Source organism: Pararge aegeria, chromosome 17 (genome assembly GCF_905163445.1).
Source record: "Pararge aegeria chromosome 17, ilParAegt1.1, whole genome shotgun sequence".
Classification (NCBI taxonomy): domain Eukaryota; kingdom Metazoa; phylum Arthropoda; class Insecta; order Lepidoptera; family Nymphalidae; genus Pararge; species Pararge aegeria.
The window spans coordinates 3,107,595-3,126,382 of NC_053196.1; the positions used below are offsets into that span (position 1 = coordinate 3,107,595).

The window sequence follows — 18,788 nt, forward strand, 5'->3', positions numbered from 1 at the left end:
AACTTTCTGTATTCAAGGTCTATTTACATACTTTTGAAACTTTCGTTTATATTTAAGTGACAGATATAAGTACTCATGTTGTCAATGCTCCAGTTACGAATTACTCCAATTGTATTCAAATTTTATTTAAGGCTGTCGTACAAGAACATTCATTCGCAAACCAGATATTTGTTTACACACAACACAGGTTATTTTGAAAAAAACTTTTTTTTTTCATCTGCCGAGTGGCAATTTACGAATTCCCTAACTCACCGCTGCATCGTTGTCATAAATTTAGATGGCGCCTAACGTTGCTAGTCAGCTTCTAAGAGTTGGTGAAACGTTTTTTTCTCTACGCATCACCAACGTAAGAGAAGTGTTTTGACCGGCATTAATTATCTGGGTAAGGAAGCTTAGTCGCGAGACCCGTATCACCTCTTGGCCAAGGCCACCCGAAGAAGATCACAACACACAATAATCGTTAACTTAAAACTAAAGCTACGAGAATTCCAGGACTTCATGTATAAGCAGACTTACTGAATAAAATTATTTTTTGTTAAATAATTGTTTATATTTTTGTCACATAAAATCTTAATCTTAGTCTGTAATACTATATTTATGATATACTGACCCAACGAAAAATCGGAAACAAAATTTCATTACACCAATTCAGCACTGTCCAAACATATAGTACTATCTTATTGATGACTTACGTCCGGCCGCTGACTCCGCTAGTTATTTATCATCCTTAGAGCCTGTTTTACTCGCTATCGACAGTTTCCTTATCTTTTATTGATAGCATTTTAACAGCCAGGCTCCCTGAGCTTTATTAAAGGGCTCGCCAAATAAGTCTAACATATTCGAGCAGCGTTGGGCTATTTTATCATCGTCATCAACAGCCTCCTACAGTCCACTGCTGGAATAAAGGCCTCTCCCATAATCACCACGCTGGGCAGGCGGGTTGGTGATCGCAGAAGACGGTAGTAGTTGCACAGAGGACGCTGCTGACTTCACTCCGTTGTATTCCCTTAGTCGCCTCTTACGACACCCACGGGAAAAAGAGGGGTGGTGACAAATGTATTCTGATGATCAGAATACAGTATATGGTGACAGTAGATCAGAATCTGATCTACGGTCACCTCATTATATATTATGAAAAATAAAGTTAATTTGCAACCCTCCGTGAAAAGCAGGAGAATTTGTACGGTGTAATTTATAATTTCTTCAATAATAAATAATAATAATTTATAATACTTCACATCAAACAGATCTTCGACAATGTATAATAAAAATATGAGCAACGGAAGTCGGACGACATGTTATGACAACTACCGCCCACGATAATACCAGCGTTTGAGACATTTGTTTATCCACCCCTTTAATAATCCCATATTGAATACCAATGTTACCACGGCATATGGAAGCTGGTTAGATGATTTGCATGTACTTTTCAATCAATTTGGAATTTCAAACTACTCTAAACTGTCTCTTTTCTAGAAAGGAGAGAAAACAGTTAGGGGACTGATACGCAAGTTTGGGAACACCAATACTAATCGAACTGTATTGTAAACAAAATGTGTTTATGTATTGCCAGATTTTTTTTTATAGTAGACTTTAGGAGCAACTAACTCTGATAAATTCTAATTGATAGAGGCAGCCTTTTGTCCTTGTATGTGTCCCGGAAACCCTGTCACTCGAGACGAGTAATAAGGTTGTTGATTAATATTAATCTGCACGATACACGATATTATAATGTGAAACACAGAGTTGTGGTTGTAATCGAAACTAGGTACAATTAATATGTATGAACCAATTACATCATGCCCCTTGATACATTGCACAATAGAACTCGGTCTCCAGGTTTCTAGTGTGACTTGAGTGCGATATCTTTTACAAGCGAAATATAATTAGACTTCTTGCGGCCTGTGAATGTGTGATACTGGCCAAACGTCGAGCGTGCAGTTAAAAATAATCGCAGACAGGTCACTGACGTAAGACCTGCTAATCAAAATATATAAATGTAAAATAATAATAGAGTAATAGATAATGGACATCAACGAATCAATTTTCAAAGATGACGTCGGAAATTTCATATTCAGTCTTAAAAAGTTATTGCCCAAGAGGAAGGATGGTTTTATCTTCGAATTTCATAAGCCGACATTGACAAGGCTGAGTGATGTCCATTTGGAGGCGAAGAATGTCTTCCCAAAGTGCTTTATTGGCGCAAAACTGGTCGTTCTCAGAGAGATAATGGACAAGGTGAAGTTAATGCAGAACTACAGTTACGGCAAAACGAAGGAATCCTACAAATGCTACTCTCATCTTCTGTATAAGGAAACTGACGCAAAAAACATTGATGATGGATTACTGATCGACTCCACAGGATCTGCGATAGCTACGTATAAAGAGACGATTGATGACATTGAAATGCGTTTGACGTCGAAAATAAAGGACATCGTGTCGTCAGAAACTGAGATAGTTTTTGAGAAGGACAGCGAAAAGTCTATAAGTTCTATATCCTGTTCCATGAAGGATGTTGATCCGATAACGCTGAGCCTGGTGACGCAGTGGATGTACAAAGTTAGGCCGGAGTTGAGTGTTGGCAGCGAATTCGGCATAAGACCTCTGGCATATCCTATATCACCGCAGTTGTCGTTCAGTGCTCGATATGAACGCCCGTCCTTCACGCTTACATCAACTCTCAGCAAGGTCGGTTTCCAAGTGTGCCTATTCAAGAAGTTCTCCCCAGGTTTACGAATAGCGACTATATTTAATGAGGGTGATAAAGGCGGGCCCGCTTCCGTCGGATTGGCGTTGCATAAAAGCTACGAAAATGGGTCGGAGTTGAAAATATTCGTGGACTCGCAACGGTGCGGAGGTTTCACTTACGAGAGGGACGTTTTATTCCAGGAGCCACATAACGAAGTTCGGGTTATCCGGTTGATGGGAAGCACCCTCATTGACCGACAAAGACGGGTGCGATTTGGTTTCGGCTTCCATCTAGATTTTTGAACTGTAATAAAATTTACTGATTTACGCACAATAGTGTGGCCACATATTTTTGTAGTAATATTTGTTTGTATATAAGTATACATAGGTTTTAGTTATTGATTTATTATTGTTGTTATTATTGAAACACGTATTGATGTGATTAAAGAAAATTATTGTTTATTACAGTTTTGTTTGTTTTTTATGCATCCATTAATAACTCTAAAAGAAAACGTATGTCGGTTGTAAATTTTATTTTTATTTGCAGAATCAATGAGTTAATTTGTAAAGAATTTTGAAATCAGTTATAAACGCATTTTAATATTTATTTATACATTTTTATCGGTTAAAAAATTATTACTTTTTATATACGAAGGCGATAAGTTGGGATAACGTAAAAGCTTAAATGACCGTGTTTTTTGTTGAGGGGCTTGTAGCCTGGTTGCGCCTTTCTATTCCTCCGTATTTCAGGAAGCACTAACTATTCATCCTGGTCATTATCACGTTACCTCAAATGTTGAGAAAGAGTATTTTATTAGCTAAGTTTCCCAACACGTACTGAAATTACGTGGGAACACAGTATTGTGGAAGGCCGCGAGGCTCTATATTGGTCTCTTATGAATGAATAACCATGCCCCCGAAACAAGCAGGTTAATTAGGCTCAAAATGTTGATGTTCTATTCCAGGCTAGTACAATTGGAAGCACAGTTCAAAAGTTCCAACATCAGAAATGGGATAAGCCTCAAAAAGCAAAGCTTGTTATCTCCGAGAAGTAAATACGACAAATTGTACTTGTTATAAAACTTTTTTGTTTCGCGCTCCTTTCGTGGTTTTCGAGGTATAATAAGATGCGGCTGATTGTTATTTATTAAAGTATTTTGCTGTAAAGAATTTTTTGTAAAACAATTTCTAATGAGCTCCTAGGTTGGCATGGAAAAAAATGCCTTTTCAATTAAATGTTTATTTTTTGGTTGGAGACTTGAGCCACTTCTGTAGAACCCACTTTGTGGAAAGTAACGATCCAGTTCGCATAATACGTTAAGCTAGAACGTACTGTAATAAATAAATGACGGCCGATTGGCGCAGTGGGCAGCGACTCTGCTTTCTGAGTCCAAGGCCGTGGGTTCGATTCTCACAACTGGAATATGTTTGCGTGATGAACATGACCTTTTTTAAGTGTCTGGGTGTTTATCTATCTATATTATAAGTATTTGTGTATATTATTCATAAAAAATATTCATCAGTCATCTTATGATGATGGCGATGTGTGTATTGTCGTAGTAAATTTATTATTTATTATTATTATCTTTTACCTTTTCTATCATTTATTATTTTCTTTTTTTTTTTTAAATTATTAACAATGCTTAAGAATATATTAAAAAACACTATTAAAAATTTATAAAAATTTATAAAAAAAATATTATTATTATTATTAGTTTTAAGCAACAGGTATAATTTAGTGTCTATTTGACTATATTTTGCTTGAATATTCACTTTTCTATCACCTGGACAAGGTGAATTAAAACTACTATTACTTATTCCTTTAGTACTATAACTTAAATATTCCTGAAGTAGTAGAAGAGCTTTTGTCTTAGAGCTCGTCCAGGGAACAACTACCGCGATGCTTATATCTGCATCGAAGCAGCACTGTTGTTTTCCGGTCTGAAGGACGTGATTTCCTGTATAATTACAGGCATAGGTTTAAACCCGTAGATACTTACTTTGATCGTTCAGATTATTGGGATTGCAGATGTAAGACGATAAAAGTGTCAGCACTTGTGTAATTAGGCTGTGTCCCCAGTAGGCGAACTGTTAGCGGCAAGAGTTTGCTGTTATCGGTTTAGAACGCCCTTCCATATATTTGAAATTGAGTGTCCATAGTTAGATAGTTTTGTGCTCACTTTACGCAGTTTGCGGCGTTACGTGCGCCGACTGTCTCAGTTAGTAGCCGACTTACAGCAAAATCGGTTGCAGTAGTGAGTCGGTTTGCCGCAAACTGTTCATGCGGACAGTTGGAACGAAGCTATCGACCTATCCTCTTTCATCTTCCTTAATAATATATTATATATAATAATTAATTTCATAATCCTGTTTCAGTGCCTCTAAGATACCAATTACTCCAAAAATATCCATCGTGACCAAACACAACCACTCCCTTCGTACAACAATAGTAAAGTGAAAATTCAGTCGGTCGAGCTAAATAAGCGGCTAACTCATGACAGTGTTTGCTTGCGACGCACGAAAATTGATCTGAGTTTGCAGCTGACTCGAATTATTTCAGTTCGCCACTTTGCGGCACACTCAGTCGGCCGCTAACAGTTTGCCTATTGGGGACACAGCCTAAGTATAGTAGCTGTTACGCTCGCTCATGATAAAAGCTGTAAAACTTTATCTAAGGTAGCAGAATCTAGTTAAGATATGCGCGGAACGTAAATAAACCCATGCAAAACAGTGAACTATCTACCCTCATATTCCCGAAATATAAGTGAAAAGGCAGTGTTTTACGAGGTGCTCATGTGCCCGGATTTGATACGCATGCAAGCACTAAGCCGTCTAACAGATACGTTGGTACACTGTGGTGGCGGGAGCGGACGCGGAGGCGGGCACTCCCGTATAGTTTCTTTTATCACACCAAAAGTTTGCCTTTGACTGCAATTTTACTTGGTAAGTGATGCAGTATACGCTCGGGAAAATATATATAAATAATATATAAACTCATATTCCTATTCGGTTGCTGAGCGGCATTGTACTGAAACCAAAATTATTTGAAGACACTTCTTTAGTACGTGGTTCGGCCAAAAGCTCAGTGCTTCCAGGCCATAGTACGGAATTTTCAAATAATAATTCCAGATTTAAACCTAACGTATCAAATTTAACGAGGCATGATTATTATAGAAGCATTATATACATCAACATGTCTGATAATATTTTTTTAAAGAAGTTAGTCCGAGAGTTCATTCGTTGTATCCCGAATCAAAAAAACAGCGCAAAAAATAAATATATCTTTAGCAACTCCCAGATTTAAGAGCCGAAAACAACTAAAAAAATTTCTTGGGTGACTAATGTTATAGAAAAGTAGGAAAAACATATTCCACAAAATGATTTTCTAGGCAAAGCAAAAACAAATAGATTTTCTGATTTGAATTGAATTAAATTGCGCACTTTCCCAATCACAATCCCTTTAGTCTCTAAAATAAGGAACAAAACTAATTGGTATCTTAACAACGCACAAATAACCCATTTGTTTAAAACACAACAAAATGAATGATTACATCGCTCCGCTTGTCATTATAGTCGCAGAGCTATTCTGTCTGAGCTTTATATTGGAGCGTCGTCGTCTGGGAAAGATTACTCGAGTAATATGAGCATAAAACGCTGCATCGGAGTATGTAAGCTATATGAAAATGGGGATTTTTGTGTTCCCGACCTTGCCTCGTGTCTGCGTTCCAGGATTAACGTCGGAAGTGATGTACCTACATCATGTGGATATGCGGACTTTATTGGAAAAATTGTAGAAAGTTATTGCAGCTTATAAAATCGTAGTTTGAATATAGTTATGAATCTCTATTGGACAGGACATATGATTAGAGATAGAAATGAAAAATGGACAAGAGATGTCACAGAATTGTATCCGAGGGTAGGAAAAATAATAAAAGAGAGACCAAGGTACACGAACAGGGTGAAACAGGTGTCAAAGCAAGTGGTATTTATTCGATAGAAGCAAGCGTTACTTTGCGGAAAGCGATGATATATTATTTAAATTAAGCTTAATTTGCTATAGTCCGCGAAAAGTAGTAGAATCTGTATGGTGTAATTTATAACTTCTTCAATCCTTATACTCCAAACCAAACAGATCTTAAGAAGAACAATTACTTTGAATGAATAATTGTTAAGAGTGACTTAACAATTACTCATTGTAAAGTCAACATTTCCTGAGGATGCTCCGGTTTCGGTGCGAAACATGCGTAGAGAGTACATTGCCGAAGATCTGTTTGGTGTGGAGTATAAGGATTGAAGAAATTATAAATAACACCATACAGATTTACCTGCTTTTCGCGCAGTATAGCACATTAAGCTTAATTTACATAATACAAGTGGTATTTAATTTCTTAAAACGCACTTATCTTTAAAAAGTCAAAGGTGCCGGGGCCGGGGTTTGAACTCGGCCGGCCGAAAGTGAAGCCGAAGTCCTAACCACAATCTGTCACCGCTTGCTAGGCCATAATCGCTCCGTTAAGCCTCAAGTGTCTGAAGTTACACCGGCAGTCAGACCGGACTACAGCGATGCTGTTTGGCGGTAGAAACGATGGGTTAACACCTGCGCCGCAGATAAATGGAAACAAGCGGCAATTTTTAGGACGAGTAACAGGTAAATATATTAAATATCATGAAGACAGGTTTATTAACGTCGAGATCCTATTTTTGGCTATATCCCTACGAACCCGAACCGAAAAACCCTCTGTAAAACCCTTTAATAAAGGCCCTATTAAACTTGCCTCACCCAAAAAGACGCGCCCGCCCGTACGTTTTTATAAAAGTGTCACCTCTAAGCTACGCATTGACCCAAATAAACATTTTGCTTACTCTCAGCCAAAGATATTTAAATGGTTTATCTGTAACATATAGGACAAAGGACTTCAAACAAAACTTCTGGGAAGGATGGCACAACGAATTGTTGTGCTAGCTGCAAGAAGGCTCAGTTAATCAAGGAAAATTACTTCAAGGTGACTGGTGGTCGTCAAAAGTCCAAACTTCCCTCCCCTTCCGTTTAAGAGGCGTATGGAGCGCATCTTAAAACTTTATCCTGGAGAAGATGGCGTACAGCGTGCATAACGCGCCCCTTGTCTTTGAAACCAAAAGAAAATCAAAATCCCAAGGTCGTTGAGAGGGGAAAGGTGTTCCAGCCCATATTCCATAAACAGCCGATGACGATCGTAGGAAACGCGGAGCCACCAGTGACAGTGCTGAAAAACCACTAGATGTCCATCAGACGAAGATACAATTCAAAAGCACGCGATTTTTTCAATATTTGTAAAATCACAATATACTTTTGTGAGATAATAATACTTTGACTATATATACACCTAAATAAAAGGCATCACAAAAAACAATATTAAACTAAAAATAATTAGATTGCAATCATTTTTTTATCTTAGAAACTTGCAAATAAATGTGGCATAACGTCAGAATAGATACAATGTTTTGTCACACTTCAACTGAGAGCACTTTATATATGTCACTATGAGCTAGCCCTGGTCTGTAATTTCTTCCCGATGCCATTTTAGGCTTTATGGCAGTTACATGTATCGCTTGGTGGTAAGACTTTGGTTATGACGAAGTCTCAAAAAAAATACCAACTCGATAAGTGACGTATTTCGCTCGTTATTGTGACCACAAGATACGGGATCCGCACATACAGACACACGGACGTCTAAGACAGAACTTTTTTAAAATTTTTTTAAATTAGTTTGAATAATAAAAAGAGATTTAAAAATATCATGAGTGTTAAAAATAGTGTTTTTCTCAATATTTGTCTATTTATATTCACTTATAAAAGCAATAAAGAATAAAAAAAGTGACATTTTAAGTTGGAGAATCACTCGGTGTGCGTAAACTGACAGTAATACCCGCCTCAACGCTTCGCTTATGAGGCGTGCAATATATTTATTTTCATTTTAAATATAATCCGCGACAATTTACTCTTTGCTTTGCTGCAAAAGATATCAAGTGGATACGAGAATGTACTCGATATCCACTCTACGTTTTATTAAAACTCTTTGCTTCTAAGTATTGAAGCTCCTAAAATTCGATGTACCAAAACATATAATAAGGTGCAAATGTTATATAACAGTCATATGAGAAGACGTTAGCAGAAAAGGGTTGGCAAGCAAATACGTTCATAAAAATGTTGAGTAGAAAGTACTTGTATTTTTCCTTAAACTCACAATATTATGGAAGCCTTCCTTAGCTTTATGTATATGTAAATATACATAAAGCTAAGAAAGCTTTTTCTCCAGAGAAATGTTAAGCTGTATAGCTAAGAATGTGACTTATGTCCACCAATAAAGCCGTTTTATTTTAATAATAGTAATAATAAAAATCTTTTATTGCCATACACTATTGGTAATACAAGATTATTAACTAAATGATTATCAATTAATATTAACAATATGAGAAATGGCCGCAAACTCAGCCTTATGCTGTGCATTAGCAACAATGCTCAGCGCTGATTTTCAGTCTGCACCAGTATCAGCAACCGCGACGCCCGTCGCGTTATTACTATAACTAGAGTAAATTCAAATAAAAAAATCCAAATAAACTGTAAAAGGGAACAAATAAAAGTAAAACTAACACAAATAGTACATATTTAACAGTTTAAAGTAAACAATTAAGTAAATAAAATAGTAGAGAGAAAAAAAAGGTAAAAAATAACTGATTAAATGACTTCCTGTTTATTCAAAGTTCCAAACAGAACTTATTTTGCATAGACAAATCTCGCTGCTTGAAATTTTCAATGCTTGGCTCTACTACGATCTGGCGTAGACTCTTTCAACAAACCTATTTGCATAATATAAAGAGAGATGCGTTGGCCACCACGACTTTGTAAAACAGCGGTTGTCCCCACCCTCTTCCCGGGGATATCATACAAGGAGACTAAAGGAATATAACGGAAAACGGTCAGTAGCGTCCTCTGAGTTAGTAGGTATCACGGATTACTGCGATTACCAACTGTTCACCCACCGTGGTGATAATGGGCGAACCCTCCTATTCAGAGAGCCATGGGAGAGGCTTTTAGTCCAGCAAGGCCAGCACAGGTAGGAGACGAAAATTATATCCCCCGATTATATCCCCCGACAGGGGATACATTTAACGTGTTCACCTGCTATAGGTGCAGGTGGATAGCACGGGGACATGGAATAGGAGTTCACCCCCGTTTATTATTACACATATATTATTTGGATATTATTTTCACTTGTGCGTCAGTGCTCTAAGAGTTAATAAAGTTGTGGGAGAAGATACATTTTCGTTTGTTGGCTTGTTTGAAATCTTTATTGCACACACACATTTTTTACAAAGCAAAAAAATATATATAACATACTTCGAATAGAAAATAGAGCGTTCAAAGGCGGTCTTATCACTAAAGCCTTATTTTTATCCTTACCCGGGGAGATAATTGTCTCCTGCCTGCATGCTAGCCGCGCAGAAGTGGACAGTTCAATGCATTGATGATGATATTCTTGTTCTCTCGAGAGAAATATAGACCTATCGTGGTACCTTTCGTCTGCCTAATGCGTCTGTAGTACAACAGTACAAACTGAGAGTTTTCGATTTTCTAGGAGGATGGTTGAAAAAATGGCTCCGAATGAGACTGCAACTGACAAACAAGTGCCGCGTTACGATTTAGCGTTCCAGTACGATGTCGGTAGAAAGCGATTTTAATATAGCTGCCATTCCACCAGGTTAGCCCGCTACCATCTTGGTCAGCCTTAACTGCATTATTATTTATCAGGTAAGATTGCAGCCAGTCGGAATAAACATAACTTATGATATGACCGTTTGACCGACCGGACTGACTTAACCGGACCATCAGTATGCACCATAACAATAAGAATTGAATGAATCCCCATGAAAATAGAGCTACAATTTTGACCACAGTAGACTCTCTCCCTCCAGAGTGAATAACATCTCACTGTGCAGCACGTTAAAATTTATTCATTGCAGAAATTCTGAATGTACCACTGCAGCGTTACGTGGAAGCGAAAAAATTTTTGAGCGCAAGAATTTTTATTTTCGTCCTGCATTCTCACATAACTTTTTTGTATAATTGCATTCATTATTTTCGAGTGGGTATTCTGTTCATACCATTGTCATGTTTCTCACCTAGTTTTTTAATATTCTGGTTGTATATTAATCATCAAGACAAAGGTTTTTATAAATAGATAGATATGTAGAAGATGGAAACTATCAACCGAGGTAAAGTACCCAGGAGTAACGATATACCACAAACTAAACTGGAAAATCTGTTGATTTTCCATCAACAATCCCCTTGCCACAGTATTTATCAAAAGCTTCATTACTTGTTTACATATTATAATTATTTGAACGCTAAGATGGATGTTGACGTTATTATGAGAGTATAAAAACTGGATAAATTTCACGTCGAGGAGAAAACACTGTGTGGAAGTGATTGATCTACAAGGAGGCAATTCTTAAGGTGGGTACATATTAGGCGTAGATTGGCATCGGAGCTGTCTAATCAATCTCTTTGATTAATTTTTTCCGACTACTTAGGTATGATATTATTAGTTATCACTTAGTTTGACCGTTTACTTACCTTTTTATTACGTCATTTGTTTGTGTGTCTATGATTGTGTATGTGTGTGTGTGTGCCCGTGGCATTGAAGCGGCCCAACGGCTGAACCGATTTTGATTTTGTTCTTTTTTTCGTTTAAAAGGTGAACTAGTCGGGATTGTTCTTAGCTATGTTTGATGGAAATCGGCCCTAGATGGCCGCCATCACAAAATGGCGGTTTACATAATTTTTCACAACTCCCTCAATATTGGTATCAAATAAAAGGGCTTGACTAGTAGAATACTAAAAACGATGACAAATTACAAATCCAAAATGGCTGCTACCAGAAATTGGAGTGTTAAATTTTTTTACACTACTCCGTCATTATGGGTGTCATATGAAAGGGCTTGACTAGTACAATAATGTACATGATGTCGACAGTCGGTAAATTTAATTATTGTGACTGCCCAAGACCTTTTTTTTTTAAATCTTTATTGCCTGTTCATTTACAGGAACATTGTTTCGGAACATCTTGAATTATTTTCTTTGTTTTCTTTCCTAATTCTTCAGTACCTTATTATCGCACGCCTTAATTATTTTAACATAATATTTTACTTATTAACCTATATTATTTTATCTTACTTATAGTTATAATTAATGTAGTAATTAGTAATATTACTTATTACTCTATATAAGGTTGTTAAAATTATATAAATTCTATTTACTTAGATAATTGACAGCTCTTATTATTTTCAGTGCGTGGGCTAACATTAACTTTGGTCTTCACTAACGACGGACCCTTGCCCGTGTAATGTCTTAAGTAACTCCTAATCAAAAGAATCATTCACCAATCGATTTTACTAGGCAATTCATATTATAACCAAACATAGTTCTTGCCGCAAGTCGTGGTATTTTGTGTTTGTATTATCATATACTTCATTTTGCGTATTGATTTAAGGTGATATAAAACCAGAAATATTTTTTCCATCTGTCAAGTGAAATTTTACGATCCGTCGAATCGGTGTTGTAACTTTAGACGGCGCGTAACGTCTTTAGACATCACATAAGAGAAAAGTTAAAGTTGCGTGCTTGCATTCAAACTCTGCCTTCCGAAAGTGAAGCCCAATTTCGAACTAGTGGACTATCACCGCTTCCGGAATAGTAATCGGAGTGCAGTTATTTATTACCGACGCCCGATTGGCGCAGTTTGCAGCAACCCTGCTTTCTGAGCCCAGAGCCGTGGGTTCGATTCCCACAACTGGAAAATGTTTGTGTGATGAGCATGAATGTTTGTCAGTGTCTGGGTGTTTATATGTACATTCTAAGTATTTATGTATATTATTCGTAAAAAATATTCATCAGTCGTCTTAGTACCCATAACACAAGCTACGCTTACTTTGGGGCGAGATGGCGATGTGTGTATTGTCGTAGTATATTTATTATTATTATTTTTATTATCACGCTCTAAAATTTGACAGGTGCTGTCAGATAGAGTTTGACAGAACAGTGCATAACTCTTCCGTCATTATGCCACAATTATTGTATGGCCCAATGCCACAAAACTACTACCCTTTTCATTAAACTACGTTAAATTTTTCCTTTTTTTATTGCAGTATTTAATATTGAATTACATGATTTTGCAATTTAATGCTAAAGTCCCAACTAATTGTATTTGTAATGAATGAAAAGAATTTCTCCAGATACAATAAGCTCTAAGCATGTAAAGTTCCTTTGTTTAAAAATTAACGTGACATAACAAAGGGGCTAAACAAACAAAACGGTTTGTTTATAATGTGGCCCCGTCTTTATGAATGTGACGCACAGTGGGCACGCGGCCAGAGTGTCCAGACAAAATAAATGTACCCTGAAATAGAATTGATGATCATTATAACGCGATTCCCCGTTCCACCAAGCTCTGGGCACAGCTGCTCTTACTGGATTAATAATTACCTGAAACAAAGGAAATAACTTATTAAACACAAATTCAAATATATTTAGGTATTAGTTGTTATATACTCTGATTTTATGACAATAATTTTATACCTAACAAACAGGCGTAGTCGGTGGCCACATATTTTACTAAACTCAAACGGATGGCCGAGTGGCGCAGTGGGCAGCGACCCTGCTTTCTGAGTCCAAGGTCGTGGGTTCGATTCCCACAACTGGAAAATGTTTGTGTGATGAACATGAATGTTTTTCAGTGTCCCAGACACTGTTTATCTGTATATTGTAGGTATTTAAGTGTATTATATTCATAAAAAAATATTCATCAGCTATCTTAGTACCCATAACACAAGCTACGCTTACTTTGGGGCTAGATGGCGATGTGTGTATTGTCTTCTATCTCTCTCTGTAAGGTAAGGTAATTCTGGATCTACCAATGCATACATTTAAGTTATGCGTTAAATAACATTTATTACAGTGAGGTTAATATAAAATTGCTGAAGTTCTTAGTGATAAGGTCAATTGGGAGAAGCCGCTCCGCTCTCATCTCCCGAAAGATAGAAAAATTATTATCAATGTTAATGTTGGAAAAGAGCAACTACCGAGTTTCTTGCCAGCTTTTCTCAGTAGAATCCGGTGGTACAGTCACTACAGACTTGACGTTTGACAACTGCCTCTAAAGAATGCCTGCTTGTTAAACAATTCGATTTACAATTAAAATCACGGGATTGCGCAGGTACGGTGCGGTGATGATACCAGATGTGCGACAAGATCAACCCTACACTTTTATTAAAGCGAAAATAAAGGGACAATATCGGTTAACTTTCAGTACATTTGAGTAAATCTTTCGAGACACGTCGTAAATAAGCGGCCGGGTATATTCTGACCCGGTTATAGGATTACGGTGGATTGTTCGGTGTTCTTTTGTTGTTTTTTTTGTTTGTTTATTTATCCCTTTCAGCTTATTGACCTTTACAATGGAAAGTTTTGGGATAGTGTGATAAGCTCTGAATTATAAAAGGGATTCTTTAAGCATTTGTACATTACTACTTTTTCGCGGTCGTATTTTAGCGAGTTTGATGAGAATCTTTTTTTTTTGGTTATTCCACTACAAGTTAGCCCTTGACTGCAATCTCACTTGGTGGTAAGTTAAAATTAAGCTTAATTTGCTATACTCCGCGAACAGCAGGAGAATCTGTATGGTGTAATTTATACAATAATTGTTAAGTTGACTTAACAATTATTCATTGTAAAGTCAACATCTCCTGCGGTAGCTCTGGTTTCGGAGCGAAACGTGCGTAGAGGGTAGCTATTAGATAGTGGCATTGCCGAAGATCTGTTTGGTGTGGAGTATAAGGATTGAAGAAATTATAAATTATACCCCACAGATTCTGCTGCCGTTCGCGGAGTACTTATAGTAAATTAAGCTTAATTTTCATAATAATAAAAATACTTTATTAAGTAATTATTATTAAAAAAATTAAAATAAATAAATGATAGTAGATTTATTTAGTTCAGAGTATATTATGGATTTCCGCAAAGTAACGCTTGCTTTTATCCAGAATTATTATTATGTTCATATCAACATATCAACTCATTACCGGCCCACTACAGGTTTAGGTCATAGTCCAGTACGCTGGTTTGGTGGACTCCATACGCCTTTGAGAAAATTATGGAGAACTCTCAGGTACGCAGGTTTCGTCACGATATTTTCCTTCATCGTTGAAGCATGTAACGATAAATGCTTAAAACGCACATAATTCGATTCGATCTTGGCCTCCCGAAAGTGAAGTCGAATTCACCGCTAGTAATATAATTTATATAAGTTACAACTGTATCGCGTTTGTAGCTCGTGTCAGATGCGTATAACTTTCTCCAGTCTCAACTTTAATTCCCAACTTTGCAGTGACCAAGTTTCATGATACACACAAAACTTGGTTCCTAAAACGTGATATAAAGCAAAAACACTCGTATACTAAGAAATATACCAAGAATATACTATTCAACGTGTAAATGAAACCAGAAATAATACTTCCCAGGGTTTAGAGGTACGTTATTTACTGTTTCTGTGACTTATGACGTGACTTTACCGAACACCGAATAGCTTTTGAGTAAACCACTGTCATAGTTTTTACTGAAAGAAATCAGATACAGCCCTAAAAGAACGCTACTAAAATCCTACATCGCGCTAGCGAAGTGTTCACTAAGAATGCCTATATATACAACTTCCAAAAATGAATGTTCGGACCTCGGTGCCCGAGCATGATCACCCGCTCGGAGGAAGATCTTCCTATTGTTACGGTCGAGCGTATCACCATAGCTCCCGTACACATGCAAAAAATAAAATCATGTGACTCCTGTCACTTTATTAGGTACCTCACGTTGCGTAGGTACGTATTTTGCGCGTGTCGGTCTTTTATCTTCAATAGGGTTGTCATAAGTAAACACTTAGAATGTTTTGAATTCGTTGGAAAAATTAATATGCTTTTTTTGATTTGATATTTTTACAGGGTGTGTTTCCTTATGAAATATACTTATGCATCCTTCAATATTATTTCGTAATTCTATTACACGTTGTATATATGAAGTAAATGCTCGCTTTGTCTCCATTCCTAAACAAAGATAAAGCTCCGAACGGCACAACTGTTGTCAAAGTTCCATGTTTCACACATGCTGGTAATTACTTTGCGGGGGCAAAAAAGTCCAGACAAAATGTTCCCGTTTCTAACATTAATAACTTGCATAATTCTGTTGACCTCATGCTCAAAGTTCCGAATGGCAACTAAAGGTTTTTTTGGAGCAGAAAAAGAGAATAAATGGGCATGATGACAACAAAGAATCACTAAAATAATGTATTTGTCTAACGATATATGATTTAGTATTATGAAAAGCGTATTTTTATTTACATTAGCGATCCGCCATGACAGGTGAAACGTCGGATTCAAAATTATGACGTCACGTCTATAAAAACTTAAATTTGTACTTCGAAAACCTCTGTGTATATCATGTTCTTTGTGATTTCAAACAATCAGTTACTAATTATTTTGCTATCAATGTCAAAATCAATAATCTTAGCTAAGGAAAAAGGAGTTACTAAAGCTCTGATGTGCCTATGACGTCAGGAGTAAATTATAAAGTCCCAAATTTCCCCTGCCGAAGATCGAATTCGGGACCACGGCCACAAAAAACCACAGCTCTCACCACTACGCCAGGGTCGTCGTTTAAGTTCAAACTACTGTTACTGTAACTTTATAAAGTGGGTAAATAATTAAACATTTTATTAATAACCAATGTTCATGACATGAAATTGGTGGGTATTTTGATATAAATACGACTGCATTATCGATATACTGAAGTCCTACTCGAACTCGAACGATGCAAAGATACCTCCCGTTGTCTTAGTCGTTTATCACTCCTTCAAATCACACAAGGTACAAGTGATATAATTATTTAGGGTAGGCAATGCTCTTCAAATGGCGGTGCCTACAGCTCTTAAAACTAAAATATATGAACATAGCGAAATAATAATATGTCGGTTCGTATTCCGCTCGTCCCGTATACATTTTGTGACATAATAAGCATACGACCTATTCGATATTCCCACACCGTGTAACAGACGTGTAGCGTTAGTGTCACTTTTACGATAATGTTCGTGAATCTGCACGGTATCTTATATTTTTGGAAAATATACTTCATACACAATAATGAGTGCTTGTTAGATTTTATAGAGTGAGAATTTATACAACTTTAGAAGGCTTCCAAAGACTTTAGAAGAAAAAGGTGGGAGTGACAAAATGAGTTTTAAAAAGGGAGGAGTTTATCAACTGACTCTCTAAAATGGGTGTAGGATATCCACGCATTTGAAACAAGGTTGAGTGAATAAGGTTACGTATAGGCTATACGACGCTTGCCACGACAATATTTTTTTTTTAATTTTGGCTTAAACTAGATTAAATTAAATAAATAATACGTAAATGTGTGTTTTTTTTTTTAATAACACAGCATGCAAACGTTAACAAGTTTAATGTTTAGAAAGTTTAATATTGAAGTGAATTATACAGGCGATATTCAATTAAACTTCACCACAGTTTGGTACAGCAAAACTTGTTTAGGAAAGATCCCAAGTTATAGATACACTACATTAACTAGCTATTGCCGGCGGTCGTCGTCGAGTTTATTACGGTTTTATACAAATCCCGTAAATCATTCTAGGTATAACCGACAGACCTCTGCGCAGAGCATGCATGGAAACATAAATAAATAAATATACTAAGACAATACACACATCGCCATCTAGCCCCAAAGTAAGTAGCTTGTGTTATGGGTACTAAGTTGACTGATGAGTGTTTTTATGAATAACTAGCTTTACCCTGCCACGCTTCGCTGTGGCACATTGTAATTGAATGGTTGAGAAAAATAGATGAAAAACGATCCTTGATGCATATTATATATCATGCTAAAATTTCGATCGATCGGTGCAGAACTTTTTGAGTTTTTTAAGCGTACACAAACCAACATAACATTTTTATATACATTGATAAACATAAATTCTTAGAATACATATAAACACCCAGACGCTGAAAAACATTCATGCTCACAAACATTTTCCAGTAGTGGGAATCGAACCCACGGCCTTGGACTTAGAAAGCAGGGTCGCTGGAAACTGCGCCAATCGGCCGTCAAGAAGAGAAGTAACAGTAGTAGGTAGAAGTGCTTTTTAAGACAGATCTCATCCTGGAACACCCACCACCAATGTTCAACACCCCAACACCCCTTAGACCCTCAGCGATGTCCTCAGCCCATTTACCCACCGGCCACAAAGAAGTTAAAGTTTAGAGCATAGACCCACCAAACTGCTTCAATACGGATCTATGGACTATAAAGACTCTTATCATACGGATCTGTGGAATATAACAACTCTTATCACAAATCAGTGATCATAATCGGGAAGGTGTTTTCCGACGCACAGAGGTTAACACCAAACTTCGGTCAGCAACTGCGATTTTTTAACAGAAAGTCCCAATACCTAACAAGATTTGGTCCGACCCGGGATTCGAGCCCAAGACTACATAATCGGTAGTTAAACATGCTCACCACTAGACCAAAGAGGCTCACGTGTTCGTTATTCATATCAGCTCAATATCTAAGCAAATAGAGGCAGTATTCAATTAAACTGCACCAAAGTTCGCGACAACAAACCAAGTCTACGCAAGTTCTGAACTTGTTCCTATTTGTTACTTTATATATCGTCCTGGGTGCTCTCAGCAAATTTATGTTCCCAAACAACTATCTATACCCTGCGAGAGCGTCTCTGTGGTTTTATTGCGTGCATTTTATATATGCACAAAAGCGCTGTCTACCCTAACAGTTTTATACAACTGGCAACGGAGGTTTTTGCTATTTTATGCCATTTTACTTCTTAACCTGGTCGAAATTCCTGTGCACGTCACTGTCGCCACACCCATGAGTGCTTGATGTCTGTTTGTTTCTTTGTACGTTTATGTGTTTGTTTGTCACAAAAGTTGTGTTTGTTTCTTGCGTCGTGACGTCAAAGACAATGACCGGTTATCTATTTTATTATTTT

At 37.0% G+C, this 18,788-nt stretch overlaps 2 protein-coding genes across 4 annotated transcripts in view; one reads left to right on the plus strand and one right to left on the minus strand.

Moving 5' to 3' along the window:
• Window positions 1-18,788, minus strand: part of LOC120631122 (rho-related GTP-binding protein RhoN-like) — a 172,065-nt gene that overhangs the window by 64,768 nt on the left and 88,509 nt on the right. The window lies entirely within an intron of this gene.
• On the plus strand, window positions 1,961-3,077 carry LOC120631121 (mitochondrial import receptor subunit TOM40 homolog). The gene has a single exon (XM_039900563.1). It carries the CDS (start codon window positions 2,026-2,028, stop codon window positions 2,989-2,991), a length of 966 nt encoding a protein of 321 aa, XP_039756497.1. The 5' UTR covers window positions 1,961-2,025; the 3' UTR covers window positions 2,992-3,077.